General features: G+C 39.9%; 1 protein-coding gene and 1 long non-coding RNA gene across 2 annotated transcripts; one reads left to right on the forward strand and one right to left on the reverse strand.

Annotated features, from left to right (window-relative positions):
* Positions 1–4,856: 4,856 nt before the first annotated feature.
* LOC107305599 lies at positions 4,857–13,706 on the reverse strand. Its single transcript, XR_005811557.1, has 2 exons — positions 13,539–13,706; positions 4,857–5,216 (listed from the first exon to the last, which is right to left on the reverse strand). It is a non-coding gene; the product is annotated as an uncharacterized LOC107305599 (long non-coding RNA).
* Positions 5,831–11,019, forward strand: LOC102702700 (leucine-rich repeat receptor protein kinase HPCA1-like). The gene is made up of 19 exons (XM_006644838.3): positions 5,831–5,929; positions 6,496–6,616; positions 6,693–6,764; positions 6,892–6,966; positions 7,071–7,142; positions 7,236–7,397; positions 7,489–7,563; positions 7,647–7,718; positions 7,808–7,879; positions 7,966–8,034; positions 8,109–8,183; positions 8,280–8,351; positions 8,454–8,588; positions 8,662–9,131; positions 9,205–9,363; positions 9,454–9,593; positions 9,687–9,906; positions 10,017–10,252; positions 10,338–11,019. Exons 1-19 carry the CDS (start codon positions 5,842–5,844, stop codon positions 10,833–10,835), a joined length of 2,883 nt encoding a protein of 960 aa, XP_006644901.1. The 5' UTR covers positions 5,831–5,841; the 3' UTR covers positions 10,836–11,019.
* Positions 13,707–17,987: the final 4,281 nt, after the last annotated feature.

Raw genomic sequence — 17,987 nt, forward strand, 5'->3', positions numbered from 1 at the left:
ATAAAAGAGTAAAGTTGGATTTTATGTGGATGAAACTTAGTGCTAGACCATGTCATGGGTTAAAACATCCATCGAGAGCGATTCATTTCATCTCTACTCATCTAATCAACTTATATTGATCATTTGGATGTGCATTTAATTGATATGTTACCTTATAAACCTATGAAGTAACATTTTGTATTTAGAGAATCTGTTTTGTTCATCCACTCAAATATATATTGATAATTTAATACTATTAAAACCACGCAATGAAACATTACTGGGACGTCCCGGGGCCCGTGCGAGGTGGGCGACCGCACAGGGCCCCAAAAATCATGGCCCTAAGATTTATACAGTATACTAGTATATATAATAATTTTGGTTTTTTAATTAGAAATCAGTCTAAGTTGTCTTGTATAATAAGTATATAATAGTTTAGTTTTTCAAGATTTTATTCCACAAGAAAATAAAGATTCGGTCTAAATTCTAAATTTCTTGAAGCGACCTGAGTGTTTTCCTAATACAACCATGGTATAAACGTCATTAGTTTTTTTTTTGGTATTCGATATTAGGCCTCTATTTAGTACTTAGTGCTCTGAACTGGGCCTCATATCTTTACCTTTACGGGACGCCGCTGCATTACACTAGCAATGACCTTAGAAATCTGACACGCAGGAAAAACAACATGTGTGATTATAGCTGTACTGTTCAGAGCCTTTTTTTTTTACCAGAAGATTAAGTTAACCTTGCACGTGTATGCAGTACTACTCCTAAATACTAATGGCATGTTTGATTTGAAGAAATTTTAACTATGAATAGTTAAATTGGAGAATAAGAACGCTGCTCACATCTCGGGTTTCTTCTAGAGGTGTGAGTGGATATAAATTTTCGTATGCGCTCGTTACAACTTATATGAAAGAAAAGTTTCGCTTGGGTTTACTGTACTTCATTCTTACAGACTAGATGACTTTCATATAAATTGATTCTTAGAAATCCAAACCCTTTATTTTTCTCCCAAATATATTAGGTCGTAAGGATTCGTTCGGCACTTCAACTTTCCAACATATACTTGCTTGTTTTTCTCATCCACACCTTTTGAACCGTTAAACGATACAATTTTTTTAAAAATATATAAGAAGGTTGCTTTAAAAAATTATATCAATACACTTACAAAAATTTAATATCTAATACTTAATTAATTAATTATGTGCTAATCGATGACTCCATTTTATGTGCCGGGAAAGGCTTTCCAACCCCTACCATGGACACACTTTTGATAGCTAAACAGTTTGATTATGACAACACATGGGACTTTTGGTAAGGGGTGGGTAAGTTTACATGACATCGAAAACGTAGTAATAGATTAGTACATAATTAATTATTAAAAAATATAAAATAGATTAATATGATTTATTAAAACAGCTTTTCTATAGAAAATTTTGTAAAAAATACACACATGGGCACGAAAAACGAGAGAATTAAGTCGGCCTTATTACAGTGCACTACTGTGAGTCCGTGAACTAGCGGAGTAATTCGCTATCACGGCAGAGGTTACAGTAGACGTTTGATGGGCCTTCTTCCGACATGGGCTCCTCTGTTTTGTGGGCCTCCAAGGTTCGTTCTTCCTGGGCCAGGTATTGTTCTTGGAACGAATCTTGGGAGCGTTTTGTGGCAAACCGGCAATCCATGCGGCCAGTTCCTAGCCACGAGCCCACGATGACGCCGAATCGAATCAACAATTGGTTCGATAAATTTCTGGGTTTCGTTTTTCAGTTTCTTTTTCTCCCACTCCGTGATTGTTTACAATGAACACTCGAGCTCTTTCCGCGGTAACGACTAACGAGTAGGGGTGTTATTTTCGCTTTTTAAGACAAAAATTAAAAAAATAATTTATGAATAAAACCTTTATATATGTATTCTCAGTGATCTAAAAATCAAGACCGAAAAATACACTATAATAAAAAAACCTAAAATCAAATCTTAAATATTTAAGGTTGAAAATTTAAATTTGGTTTATAAATATAAGAAAAAATCGATTCGATCTTCCGTAGCATTCGAGGAGGCTGATCTTCTTCTACATTTGAGACATTCAATAGCTTGCATGACGCTAATTCGAAACGGTCCTTTTTGTTTTGGGTGCAATATTCTGAATATTCTGAACTAGTCATCCGCCGTCTCTGATTGTCAAATTAGACCGAGAATCGAGTTGGAGGCAGCCAACAAACACGTGCAAGTAGCGTGCTGTACTGCTGTTGCCTACTTTGAAGCCTTATCCAACATGATCTAATTAAGGGAATATTATATACTCTATTCCTTTTTTTAATCTTATGCCGCTAACTTTTTTTTTTTTACGTTTGGTTGTTCATCTTGTTTAAAATTTAGTATAAATATATAAAATTATAGGTCACGTTTAAAATTACTTTAGTAATAAATTAAATCCTAACAAAAATAATTAATAGTTATAATTTTTTCTAAATAAACAGAGGGAGTAATATGCTACTAGTAGCATTTTCCATAAAACTGCAAGTGTAGTATGATTACAAGAAGAGCCTGAAGCTGTGAACCGTTTGTTCACAATCACTTTCTAGGATCAGACGCTCACGACAGCTCATTCGCCTCCATTAGGGCACACCTCCATTAGGGCAAGTATAAAAACGATTATTAATTGACTCTTTCTCTCGCCGGAGACTGTGGTGGGGTTATTTTCGAAAGATATTTGAATTTCCCGGGAACACCGGAGTGGACGTAGGGACACGTGTACGTCTGTAATCCTGTGTGTAACGAGATGAACGGTGATGGGATGATACGAGCCATTCCGTAAACCCATAACAGCTCAAAGAGAATGGAAAAACACAGCTGATCGATTCAAGTCCTCAAGACTTCGAGCCATTGGGCCTTGGCCACTTCGAATCGGCGTCGTTCCTTTTTCCTTTCCAGAGTTATTGTTTGTTTTTATAGGAAAAAACCAACTGTATATTTACAAACGAAAAATATTTTTGTGAATAAATATTCTATATATGTGTTTTTGTCAATCTAGCAGCAAAGAGTTAAAAAATAAATTACGATAGAAAGAACCAATAATAAACTATAAATTTATGGTAAGAAATTTAAATTTTAGCTTATAAAAAAACAGTAGCGAAAAGACGATATTCTTCGTTTATCATTTTCCGTCTCGTCTTGTGAGCTTATTATGATCTTTTGCCTTCTTCCTCTAATCCTCTTTGTTTTCCCTTGCTGCCATGTGATGGGAAGTGAACACTAGCGCTATTTCCACAGTAACGACCTACTTTTCAGTCATGGTACGTTAAGCTGGAGATTTTCAGTCTTAATTTGCAATCACGTAGATTGATCGATCTCTGCTGCATGGCCCAGGACCGAAGGAGGTAACATTCTTTTCAGAGCAATTTTAGCATACCTGAGGTGTGTACAAGTAGATACCATGCTTCGTAAACCTCGATACCCATAGGTGTTAGGTTATTTAAGATATTAAAATTTTAGTATGCAATTTTAATCAAGGCTAAGTAGTAGTAATGTCTCCGTCAGTTTTGGATGAAGATTCTGAATCGGTCTTCCGGCAGCTCCAGTTGTCAAATTAGACCGAGCACGTGCAGCTAGCGTGCTGTTAGCTTATGTTGAATACTTGAAGTCACATCCAACGTGATCGCACATTACAGTATATATTTTTCCAAACAAATTGCGAGCGCAGGATCCTCACCAGAAGAGCCTGAACTGTTTAATTCGTTCGCAATCACTTTGATAACCCCTTTGTCAAAAGCTTTCGAGGCCAGTGATTGGCAAAGAAAGTAATTAAACAAGCAACGCTCTGGGGCCTATGGTTAAAAATTACTTTAGAAAAGTAGGACGATGATTTTTTTTATAAAAACATTTTGGAAAAAGCTCACGGTTTCAGAAGTTTGTGTGCAAAAGACAGAGAAAATCTAGGCAAAGAACACAGCCTCGATAATACTTTCCGCTAAGTATATTAACCAGCTTATCACTCGCCTGCGCTCTGAAGAACATTTCAGGAGTGAAGTTGTCAACTAAACGGCACGTGTGACTTCTTGTTCGCTTTGACCGCTTACTCCCACAGAAAAAGACTACTTTTGTTTTCACACCAGTACATTTCATACATCCACGAGTGGAAGCAGTTTTTTAGTTTACAGATGTATATACACCCGTTACTTGTATGTCATCTAAATAGTCATAAAAAATGAAAAAAATTGACATAGTTTAATATGAGTTATATCACTCCACCACCATACAAGTTTAAATTTAACTTCTACAGGTTGTAGCAAAAATAACAAAAGCAATTATAAATATGCATATACTTTGTTTTAATTTTGTTATTTTTTTTGCTACAACCTGTAGAAGTTGAATTTAAATTTACATGTTTGTGGAGTAATATAACTCATATTAATCTATTTTGTCAAATTTTTTCATATTTTTTATGACTATTTAGATGACATGCAAGTGCTAAAAACTGTTTCCCGACTATGAGTTCGCGACGCATGGGTGCCGTATTGGCACCAAGCCATACAGCGTCAGGTTTAAGTTTTCTATGATTTCTATTAGAACAACGGGCGAAATATACGAATGCTTTTATATCAGCTGGCCAGTGCAAGGAACCAACTTGGCGTCGTTCAATTTTTGGCCTCATGCAGAAGGATCTTGTGTGATGCCACCTCCGTCATTTGCTGCATTCTGCACCAAATGTTAGCCGATGAAGCTCTTAACAATACCAACAAAAGGAAGAAGACGGCCGGCCAGGTACTAACAGAAACTGGCCTTCCTGGCCCCACTTTGCAGCCAATGGAAGAATAAAAGAGCCTTGCCCAATTTGACCATCAGTTGCATAATACTATATAGTATGATGCAAGTCACACCGAACCATCTTGGTGTTTATTTTGGAAGATCCAACTGTAACATAATCCTCTACAAGTTCTTGGCTTCTTGCTGACATAGTCTAAAGCTTTCACTGTCCTTGGAAGCCAAGACAAGATTTTATATTCACATTCTATTGTCTACAATCAAATTTGTAGAGGTTTTTCTGAATCAAATTTCTGGATGATGAAATTGAAACAAGACCAACAGAGGACGCTTTCACAGACAACTTCCTAGGATAGTACGTTGATCCAACTACTGATGCCATATCCCATTAGCGAGGTTGGCAATGGCACTTTGACTTGGCCTGAAAACTGTTGTTCGCAGGCTCAGAGTCACAGCTCGTACGGTCCCACCTACACAAGAGAAAACAGAGATGATAAGAACAGCCTGAACAACAAACCCAATACTCCAGAACAAATATCCAATCCATGCCGCATCACATAAATAAAATAAGTAAAATCACATAATTTATTGGCCAAAAACATATAAACATAATAGCATGCAAAACAAGAGTTGACCGGATCAAAGCTCAGAAGATGTTCCCAGATAAAGCCCCAAAGAACTAGCAAGAAGCAACTGCTTCCACCACCAAAGAGTAACAAGTAAACGGTTTCTTAAATCATTTCATATTTTGATCAGCAACTGAGCTCTTCAGAGGTTTCTTTAAGTCTTAAGGCCTCCCACTACCATGCATACATGCATTTTCTATGTGCATGTTGCTTGGACCTGGTAAGCATTCTCTGGCGATGCCCGATAAGAAATCCCTTGAATCAAGTTATATAAGGTTGTCTTGTTTGATTAGCTATTTTCTTTGCCTGGTTGCCAACCTCAAGGAGGGAGACGCCATTGGCATCTACTCGCTCCTGAAGGAGAACCTTCTTTGTTCATTGCACAGTGCTCTCCCACAAGAACATATCATCAGATTTGGTTGTCTTCTGGTGTAAATTTGATTTGCGTGGAGGCTGACAACCACGTGATATGTTGGTGGAGATGCAGTGGTTGCTCCTTCTGTTCATGCTCTTGGTAGGCCTCCAGCCAAGCTTCAGTCAGACGAACCCTCAAGATGGTAAGCCTTCGATTTTTCTGCTTTTCAATACGTTATAGGAAGAAAGATAACTTTTTCAGGATTTTTCACTCAAGACTGGGTGTTGACCTGAAAACAAGGTATGTTTGATTAGGTCAGACAGAAGTACTGCAAGAGAAGAATCCATTTATAGATCATGAATAACTAGATGCTACAGAACAACGAACTCCTTAAAGACATATATCCTTCTATGCCATAAATATTATGTTCTCCTTGGCAGTTACCACAAATTGTGAATTGTGATCATTTGGTCATTCCATCTAATAATCCAGGAAGATTTTTTGATATCAAATTTATAGTGTAATGTAAAAAGAATACTTTCACACGATGGAAAGGGAAATCGCAAAAGTTTTGTTTCATGCTTGTACTATCGAGAATTTTAAACAGATGACTCCTTTGTTTCCTGGACTGTAATTTTCTTTGAAGTTTTCTATGATGATGGTAAACTAGTGAGTGATATTGACCTAATAGGCCAAGATGACTTAGATCAACCACTGGAGTCATTGATACCTTTTGCTTGACTAACATTGGTTCCATTTATTCTACAGTTTCTGCACTCCAGGCATTGATGAAGAATTGGCAGAATGAACCGCAAAGCTGGATGGGATCGACTGATCCCTGCACCTCCTGGGATGGAATTTCCTGTTCTAATGGGAGGGTGACAGAAATGTGAGTGCCCAACTTTGATTCATCATTTTGTACTTATTTTTGAAACAGGAACTACACTGAATTTTGGTATTTGCAGGAGATTATCAGGCATTAATCTGCAAGGCACATTAAGCGACACAATAGACCAACTTTCTTCTTTGACATATCTGTAAGTCCCTGTTCACTGAGATTTGAACAGACTACCTTAGCCAAAAAGTAAAAAAATGTTTTATGTTCTCAAAAGGACCAGACTGCAACATGCTTATTGCTGCTGATGTAAAATAAACTACATTCAGGGATCTGTCTAACAATCCAAACCTCGGAGGTCCACTTCCTCCAAGCATTGGGAATCTGAAGCAGCTTGCAACTCTGTAAGAATAGCATGTCACTACATGAAAATATTAATTCCATTTTTGTCTGTGGAGAGGACTAAAACAAGAGGGAAAAACACTGATTTATACCTCGGTTTTATCAGGATTTTACTTGGATGTAGTTTCAATGGTAATATTCCACAGCAGATTGGAACATTAAGACAGCTCACATTCCTGTAAGAAATAACTGAACTGTGCACATATATTGAATGGACACCAATCTCTTCATGATGTGATTTACTTTAGTTTTTAAAAATGCTATCATGTAGGGCCCTAAACTCAAATAAGTTCACTGGTGGAATCCCCCCAACACTTGGTCTTCTCTCTAATCTTTTCTGGTTGGACTTGTCGGACAATCAACTGTCAGGGAATATTCCAGTTTCATCAGGTTCAAACCCGGGACTGGATCAACTTGTTAATGCGGAACATTTGTAAGTTCTCAAATGGTGTACCAGCTATAGAGCAAAAGAATCAAGATAGACTGCTGCTTAAATGTGTGATACTCATTGATTCAATCGACAGTCATTTCAGTGAGAACCAGTTGACAGGCCCAATGGACGAAAAACTTTTCAGTGAGAAAATGCGACTTAAACACGTGTAAGCTGCATACTGTTTGTTTGTACTTGGCAGTATCATCTTGCCATTAGTATCATCTCACTGCCTTCAGTAATTATTGTCAGGATATTTGACAACAACAACTTAACTGGACCAATCCCAGGATCTCTCGGGAGAGTCTCATCAATTCAAATTATGTAAGTAACGCAAAAAGTAATAATACAATTTCCCATATATTTTGATCCCCTTTGACAGTTTCATGTTGTTTTCCTGCCTATTGCAACAGCCGACTAGATCATAACCGATTTATTGGTCCAGTTCCAGGAAGTATCGCAAACTTGTCTCTTCTGATGGAACTGTAAGTGATTACCATCAAGGAACACCAACAAAATATTTCTTATTTCTGTAGAAAACATTGCAAATATTTGCTTTTGGTTCCTGTAGGAGCTTAGCAAGCAACCAACTGAACGGGGCAGTGCCAGATCTCACTAGTGCAAATGCTCTCAATTATGTGTAAGGAAGAAAACATATGAACGTTTAAGGTTAATGATTCTTTGAGTATGGAAATATTTTCTTCCTTTTTACAGGGACCTAAGCAACAACAACTTTGCGAGCTCACCAGCACCACGATGGTTTTCAACATTAACATCCCTGACCACCTTGTGAGTTGTCTGATGACCAAAACAAAGTGAACATCAAAAGGACTTTGTAAGCTATACATCACAATTAATGTTTCTACTCCCGTTGACAACTTACAGATTTATGAACAACGATCATCTTACTGGAGCAATCCCAAGCACCCTGTTCAGTTTGCCACAAATGGAGCAAATGTAATTTCATCGTGGATTGTGCTACAACTCTTAATAGCATATCTAGCTACAAGTTTCACCTCAGCAAACTTATGTCTTCTGATTTTATAAATTGGAATGCAGATCATTAGCTAAAAATGCATTCAATGGGATACTTAATATGAGCAGTAATGTCAGCTTGCCACTGAGGGTTGTTAATTTGACAAATAATCAAATCATCGACGCTAAAGTTGACCCAAGCTACACTGGCAGTCTCATGTAAGCATGGTCCCGTACTGTATAAGGGTGTACAAATGAAAGTTTCTAACCAAAATTTTCTTTCATTGTGCAGACTAGCAGGCAATCCTGTATGCTTCGACAATATTAATCTTTGCACACTCAAGCAAAAGCAGCAAGTGCCATACTCAACTAACCTAGGTTCCTGTGTTGCCATTTCATGCTCCACTGACCAGTCAGCAAATCCGGTGACTTCACAGAAATGTGCCTGTGCCAGCCCCTTCCAGGGTTTGATGATCTTCCGAGCACCAGCCTTCTCTGATGTGACAAATCCCAAGTCATTCCAACTTTTGGAATTGACTCTTGCGCAGAACCTTAGCCTAGCTCCAGGATCAGTTGCCATCTCCAATGTTGAGTTCAGTCAAGGGGAACCTCTAACATTCACAGTGAAGGTTTTCCCAGACAGTGGAACAAGTTTCAATCACACACAGGTAATCAGAATCAGTTCTGCTTTGGTCAACCAAACCTACAAAGCTCCAGCTTCTTTTGGACCATATAGCTTCATAGCAAGCACATATTTTGCAAGTACGTGGTTTTCAAGTCTTTAATTTCTTTTGTTTGCTTAATGTTCAAAAATTACATGACTCATTCATTTTAGGCCCCAGTAGTAAAAAGACGTCAATGGGCAAAGGTGCAATAATTGGAATAGCTATTGCTGGTTTTCTCCTTGTTGTGGGCCTTATCCTAGTAGGAATATATGCTCTAAGGCAGAAAAAAATAGCTAAGGAGGCAGCGGAACGAACTACTAATCCTTTTGGTAATGTGTTAATTTATCATTCAGTATCCATCCACTAGCAGCGTTAGGTACAATTGCTAATTTGTGCTAGTGAGTGATTTGGTACCACAGCATCATGGGGACAAGGTGGTAAAGATAATGGAGACGTTCCACAGCTGAAGGGAGCAAGATACTTTGCATTTGAGGAACTGAAGAAGTGCACAAACAATTTCTCAGAAACCCATGAAATAGGGTCAGGAGGATATGGGAAGGTATATTGGTGAATGAATTGCCATGTTAGCATAGTCACATATACACAAAAGGATTTCCAAAAGCATGTAATCTCTTAACTTTTCTGTGAAAAGGTGTACAAAGGAATGCTGGCAAATGGCCAAATGGCTGCAATAAAGCGCGCTCAGCAAGGATCTATGCAAGGTGCAGCTGAATTTAAGAATGAGATAGAACTACTTTCCAGGGTTCATCACAAGAACCTGGTGAGCTTAGTAGGTTTCTGCTATGAACAAGGGGAGCAGATGTTGGTTTATGAGTACATTCCTAATGGGACCCTAAGGGAGAATCTGAAGGGTATAATCCTCAAACTTCATCACCGCTACTAGACCAATTTTAATATATTTACAAAACTAATACATGCTATTACACGATGAAATGAAAGTTCATGCACATGTCTGCTGCAGGTAAAGGAGGAGCACACTTGGATTGGAAGAAACGCCTCAGAATTGCACTTGGCTCTGCTAAAGGTCTAGCATATCTTCATGAACTTGCTGATCCACCAATTATCCATAGAGATATCAAATCAACCAATATCCTTCTCGATGAAAGCCTAAATGCAAAGGTTGCTGATTTTGGTCTTTCAAAGCTAGTATCTGACACACAAAAAGGCCATGTTTCTACCCAAGTGAAGGGAACACTGGTATGTACTTCTGGAACTCTAAATGCATAACTTTTGTCAACAAAAACCATTTCTAGCTGATTACTCTTCTGTGTTGAAATGCTAGGGTTATTTGGATCCTGAATACTATATGACTCAGCAGCTATCCGAGAAGAGTGATGTATATAGCTTTGGAGTTGTCATGCTAGAATTGATAACGTCCAGGCAGCCCATAGAGAAAGGCACATATATTGTCCGTGAGATCAGAACAGCAATGGATCAGTATGACCAAGAGTATTATGGATTGGAGAGCCTAATTGATCCAACAATCCGGGATTCAGCAAAAATGGTTGGTTTTAGGAGATTTGTGCAATTGGCTATGGAATGTGTAGAAGAGTCTGCTGCTGACCGCCCGTCAATGAATGATGTGGTGAAGGAACTTGAGGTTATCATACAAAATGAAGGGGCACAGTTGCTAAACTCAGCGTCTCAATCGGCTGAGAAATTTGGATATGAAAAGGGTAGAGATCTTTATGGAGATCATTTGCCTATGAATGATGACAGCAGCAGTGGTGCTTTAGATTACAACAGTGTACATTCATACTCGGTTGTTGAACCCAAATAGATATGATGTATTGGTTTTGCTTGTCTGTACTCACTGTTTTTGCTGCATGCTCGAAAGGACAACATGTATTCTACAATATCATTTTGTCTGTGTTGATAAAACCCACGTATGAATACTTTGTAAGCATACACTGGCCAATCTCTCTTAAGATGAAGCAGTAGAGAACGATCTCTCTATAGTATCATTCATGCCCTTCTCTTCAATGATAACTCAAAAGAAATATATTTTTCTACCTATTCTCATGCATGCCACTGGTGCCTAAGTTAAGTAGTTACCAGGTGCACCTCATTAATTTTTCTCTAAACAATTCTACATCAACATTGATGCCCTTTTGTCGCATAAAAGTAAAGGTTAATGACAACAATTGGGACAATAAAGGCCTCTGATTGGCCAATGGGAGGTTAATGAATAGCTGTGGAAACCTAAGCTCCTATTGGGGAAACAATACATAATTCTTAGCATTGGCAGGTAACGTGTGGATACAAGATAGGATTAGTGAGGGAAACTTTTATTTGGAAATTTCTTTTAATTGGTGGTGTCATGGTTCATAACATGCTGCCTTGTACATGGAAATACCTTTTTTTAGATTGAAGTACCAGTTGAAAAGATGACTCAGAACCATTACTACTATCCATCACAATGTATGCTAACTCTAGTCCCAACTGAAAATGTATATTGCACTAGATTAAGGAGATGTGATAATTCAAAGCTGCATCCTCAAAAGATAACACTACAGGAACTTTACCTCTAAACAGTTAAAACAAGAATGGGGCAAACCGGCAAAACAAAGAAGCATCTTGCATTGACATTGATATTTCAGTCCACACCAACATATACTGTGACAAAAGGAATATGATTCTATCAACTATACTTAACAAGAAAGATGCATGAAAAGACAACAAGCAACATTGTCCTCACTATAAGCATGCACAGATGAAAATATCTCAAAACGCACGCACAAAAAAAAAAAGAAAGAAAAGAAAGAACCAGTGTTCAAGTACACTGGAAATTTTATTTATTTCATATCAGGTCACCATAGATCCAAGAAAAGGTAGAATCGAGAAGGTTCTCATATAACTACGTTTCCAGACCAAGCTTTAAAGAAAAACTACATTTCCTGAACAGACTGTTTGAAAGGATTAAGAAATAACATTTCTGTGAGAGTCAGTCATCCCTATACAACTTGGTTGTCTCTACTTGCCTTGGCATTTTCCAGCTTTCCAACCGAAGGTGCAGCTTGTTCTGACTAAGTATATGCAAACAAGTGTGGATCGGGTTGACCCATTCCTACTTTCTGAATATACCACAATGTACTTTTATGCATATGCCTTTTTTAACTATCCGTGTTCTGTATTATGCAGCAAGGCTGAAAGTGTAATTTATCTGTAATGGAAAAAAAGGCTCAGGATAGCTCTTGGCAAAGCCAGAGGATTAGAGGACTAGCATACCTTCACGAATTCACTGATCTGCCCATCATCCATAGAGATGTCAAGTGAATACATATCCTTTTTGATGACAACCTTAAAGCAAATGTTGCTGATTTTGGTTGATTTTATGAAGCTAGTCGCAGACACCAAAAAGGAGCATGTTTCTATTCAACTGAGATGAACACTTGTAAGTGCTTCGCTTAATCTTAATTTATCAGCTAATAGTAACCCCTTGACAAGTTCCACTGGCTACTGTTCTGCTAATGATGGCTGAATTTTGTTTCATGATGCAGGATCCTGAGTACTACATGACACAACAGCCCTCAGAGAGGAGTGATGTGTACAGCTCTGGTGTCATCATGCTTGAGATACTAAGCAGCAGGCTTCCCCATAGAGAAGGGCAGATATATTGTCCGGGAATTCAGGATGGCAATAGATCTGAGCAACTATGATTACTATGGCCTCACGATCCAGCTATCGACCACGCAGGTAAATCATCTGCCACAGAGTTTGAGCATGCAGGGGCCACTATTGTGCGCCTTATGAGTCGGCAGTTGCAGCCAGCACAAGAAGCAAGCAGCTGTTCTACCAACATAGTGGAAGACTCTTCCAACCCTTAAATTAAGTAGCCAAAAGTACTTAAAACTTTAGAAGGAATCGCTCAGTCTCTCTCTAAGGCAACCACTTTTCCATACATTTTCTATACTCCCTCCATCCCAAAATAAACCAATCTTTTACCTTTTACCTATAATGTTTGACTCTTCGTCTTATTTAATTTTTTTAGATTAACATTTTTGTTTTCATTAGATGATAAATTATGAATAGTATTTTACGTGTAACTAACATTTTTCCAATTTCTTGAAATTTTTTCAAATAAGACGGATGATCAAACGCCGGAGACGGATGATCAAAAGTTTGCCTTATTTAGGGACGAAGGGAGTATGTATTATGCACTAGTTTCCTTGATCCTTACTCCCGTCATACACGTTGTTCCTCAAGGATTACAATTCCCAAAATCTCCTCAACCATAGGTCCATAGCTGATAGCTCGATTACCTTCTGAATAATCAACAGTGGAACCGGAATTCATCCCCATCCCCATGTTGCAAAAAAAAAAAAATCATTCATGAAAACATAGGGACTGCTCTAAACTCCAAAAAAAAAACACATCACAGAAACCTACAACCATCATATTACTGGAGCGTTTGAGCCCGAAGCTTTTCGAGAACTAGGGCATTGGGTTATACCAGCGAGACGAAGGAGAAAATGCAGCGCACCTGTGAGCGCCGCTCTGGGATGTCGGCGAGGGCGAGGCCCGGCGGAGGCGCAGAGGACCGTGTGCTTCCGCCTCCCACCGGCCGGCGGCCGCCGCTCTCCACTCCCATCTCCGGTCGCATGCGACGGCTCGTGGGCCGTGGGTACGAGACGTCGTCCACGCGAGAGTTCGTAGTGGTGAACTGGTGATTGAGTAAACGGGCCGAACAAAAGGCCCAACTCCAGAGAAAATTTGCACTTCGGCCGGCCCGGGCCAGAACCATTAATGTCTCAAGCCTACACATCCACGCGGGAATTTATTTATTTTTAATTTTATTTATTAAATAATTTACAAATTTAATTTTGTATTTCATAACTTCACATAGCTATCCTCCTGCCGCCCTCTAGGAGGGCCGAATGCTAACGTGTTAAACGGTGTTAAACGGTCACCTGACTAGGAGGGACGGTTGGCAATGGTGGTGTAACATTCTGATATTAGCAAATTAATCCAATCCAAGTTTCCCTAATCCATTGTCTCCAAATTCATAATGTCAGCGTCCAATTACAAACTTCCAAAATTCAGATTCAAATACCAATTCCCAAATCACAAATTCCAGAGTCCAAATTTCAGGTTCGAAATCAAAATTTCAAACTCAAACTCAAACCCATTTCCTTTTTCCTCTCCTTTCTTTTTCTTTTTCTCTTTTCTTTTCTCTCTTTCTTCTCCTTTCCTCTCTATCGGCAGCTCTCTCTGGTTCTTCTCTCTCTCCACACCGAGGCACAGACGCCGGCGCTGCATGGACGCCACCATGTCACAGCTGCTACCGCACGTCGCTGCCGCCGCACAACGCCTTAACTCCCCCACGCCAGCCGCTGCCGTCGCTGCCGCCGCACGTCGCGCCGGCTGCGCCGCGCACGTCGCAATAACTCCACCACCGCGCCACCCCACCGCCACGCGCCGAGCCACCGCCGCGCCACCACCGCGCCACGTCGTCGCCGTGCCGCCACGCGTTGCGCCGCGCGCGCACGCCACCACACGTCGCCACCATGCCGTCGCGCCACTGCAGCACCGTCGACGTGCATGTCGTGTCGCCGTCGCGTCGCCGCTACACCGCCCTCTCCACGCCGCAGCTCGCCCACGTCGCCGTGGACCCGGCCTGCACCTCTCGCCGCCAGGCGCACCTATAAAAGGGGAGAGCGGCAACCTCCCGTCGTTGCGCCCTCACCTCGCCTTGCCTCTCCCTCCGCTCCACTCTGCTGCGCCCCGTCGACCGCCGGGAGCTGGCCGTCACCGAGCCAGCTGCGCCGCCGCTGGTCAGTCTTTTTTTCCCCTCCTCAATTCTCCCGAACACCTCCTCCCCTCTGTATCTCCTTCTCTGTCCTCCTGCCCGTGGGCTGGTAGGCCAGCCGTGGTGGGCTAGCTGGGCTGTTGCTCGCCTCACTGTTCCCTCTATGTGCAACCATAAAGATTAGCAAGTCTGCTTTGCCTCCCTACAAACCGAACTGCAGTAGTACGTTAGCCACTGCTCTGAGTATAGAAAAATCAAGCTAATTACTTTCTTTCTTCTAAAAATATTATTCCTGGAAATTAGCTACTCCTTGAATTAAATTAGGAATTTCCTTCCTTTTAACCCTTGATTTAATTCCAATTAATCTAGCAATTTTACCGTGAAGCTTAGAGCTAAACTAGTTTAAATCTTTCGCCTTCCGGACCAAAACCGTATCCATAATTTCTCGGCCACATTAATTCTGGACTTGCGAGATACTCCGGCTAGCTGACAAATTCCCATTATTCACTTTTGACCACCCCGAGACCTATATTTATGTTATGACTATCGACCCTTCGTTTTATCAGATTTCGTAGCCGCGAACGAATCGGGTGAGGGGCCAGATTCACAGGACTTCGAGCAAGGCAAGTCATCACCCCCATTGAACATGTTGTACCTATATTGCGAAAATGTTTCCTTTACTTAAAATTGCATGCAGAACAAGTAGAGACTCACTTTAGTTAGATATAACTTGTCATATGTTTGATTACTATGAAACCTTTGTCGCTTCATGTTGCAATTATAATCTAGTCAATTGATGACATTGCTTAATCATGCTATTAGCTGCATTTTATTCAATATTACACTTTTGAAATAATTATGATGATGTTGAGACATTACTCAATGGGAGTAATTGCATGATGGCGGGTGGAGACATGAGCACCACCCGACCATGTTGTGAATGAATTGTTGAGATAAAAACTGTTTTCGATCGGGGCGGAATGGTGAGAATATGGGTGGTTCTAGGGAATGGTTAGCCCGCCCTGATCAGTTAAGGATTGAGCCATGCAACTATACATGAAACGAACACCATACAACCATGTTTCTCGAATGGGTATAGACCTAGCCTAGTAAATAGCCGAGCGAAGACGGTGCCCAAGCTGTGGTGGTTCTTATGAGTGTGCAAGTAGGTAGGAAGCCTATTGCATAGAGGATGATCGGGTTGGTCAGTCCCAGTGAGGTGTGATGTGTTGTGTATGTGTTTATTGGTTTACTCCTCCCTTGGGAACGCCAGAACTCCCCTCACTGCTAGTAAAGTATGTCTAAGAGTGCAATGGGGACTAAAGTTCATGGAGCGGGCACTGTCAAAGTAAGGTTATCGAAAGGCTTTGCCACGACCGTCTCATGTGTTGGGACGAAGCTCATGTGTTGGGTAGTCGTGGAGCACGGGGAAAGTGCACAAGCACTGCAGTGTGTTTAAATCTATTCGAATAGCCGCGCTCTCGGATATGAGCACCGGGACATGGCATACACTTGGCTAGACTCATAAAACTCAATAGATGAGTATGGGATGAGAATGAAAATGTTATATGTGTGTCTAGTTGATTCACTCCTTGAGATGCAAGGGGTTGAATTAACTAGAAGATGGCAGGGATGCCATGAGGGAAAACCATCAGTGGATGGCTGACAGAACCTTCATGGCTATTTAATTTTACTCATGGTATAGAAATTGCTGCTAGAAAATAGGTATTGTGAAAACTATTTGTGAAAGTTGCTTTTATGCAAAAAAAACCCTATAAGCCTCCTTGTTATAACCATGCATGTGCATATTTTCGTGGTGACTTGTTAAGTACTCCGTACTTACCCCTGCTTTGCTCACCATCAGTGTTTGAGGAATACTCAGTTGCAGACTCTTACGAGTGTTTCGAGGACCTCCCTGAAGGAGAAGATGCGTAGTGGTGGCTTGCCTTCCAGTTGTCGCCTGTGGTGTATCGTCGCTAAGATGCCACTACTTTTATTGCACTACTTTTATTGCTTCTGTTTAATTTTTGTTCTTTAGCTTCAGACTCTTTATCTGGCCAAGTGCCTGGTTGTAATAAGCCCTGTGAGGCACTGTTGTATGAACTACTGATGCTACAACTCAATATCGTGTGTACCATCTACTCGATCCAGAGAATGGTATAATTAAGTACGAGGTAATCCCGATACCTGAGATCGGGGTTCCACAGGCGGGTCGGCCATTTTGCATCTAGCCTCTTTCCGCCTCTGTAAGGACGGCAAGGGGGTAAATACAAAATGTCTACGGTGCCCAGGGATCTTTCGCATTGAACTGTTTTAAATTTGAAAACCGGGGTTAAAACTGCAAAGTGAAAAAAGAGGATCAAATCTACAGTTGGTTTCTAAAATAGGATGTCTCAGTACTATACTACTTCAAATACAAAATATTAACATTGCTAGTTTGTTAAGCCATAACTAAGACTAAGACAAAATAGTTATTTTGATCCTCAACAAACGAGGAATGACTACAGCGGAAAGAGTAGTGAGTAAAATATAAATTTTTTAAATGAGAGGTGACCGATGCGATAAATATTACTATGGGTGTCAGAAATGCTTACATTTTAATAAAAGATTGAAACACTAGAAATGTTTATATTTTGAAACATATAGAGTAAGCAGAGAGTATAACAAGCAAAGCACGAGAATAAGTGGTCTTTAGTTAAATTTTGTAAAAAAAAAATTATCAACTATACTACATGGTTGAGTCCTGTACTCTGAAAATCATGCCTCTTCCCCTAAAAATTAGTATATTAAAAAAATTAGACTACATGGTTGAGCTCTGTTCTTGAGAAAATCCTACCTCCGACCCTGTTAATAGGTTCTGGTTCAGACAACCGATGCATCATCAGGTATCAGGTATCCAGTAGAACTGTAGAAGAGTAGAGGACAGCAATGCATGCAAGTATAACCAGCTACAGACAAAATGGTCCAGCATGAAGATATCAGGTATCTAATAGAAGATAGTTCGCCTCAGCCTATCGAGTACTTCCTTCATATTTTTATGTATGACACCGTTAACTCTTAGAATCACGTTTGATCATTCGTTTTATTCAAAATTTATATCCAAATATGCATAATTATAATGCATAATTAAAGTTTCTATAATAATAAATCATATTATAACAAAATAATTAATAATTATATAAT

The sequence above is a fragment of the Oryza brachyantha genome, chromosome 1 (genome assembly GCF_000231095.2).
Source record: "Oryza brachyantha chromosome 1, ObraRS2, whole genome shotgun sequence".
Lineage (NCBI taxonomy): Eukaryota > Viridiplantae > Streptophyta > Magnoliopsida > Poales > Poaceae > Oryza > Oryza brachyantha.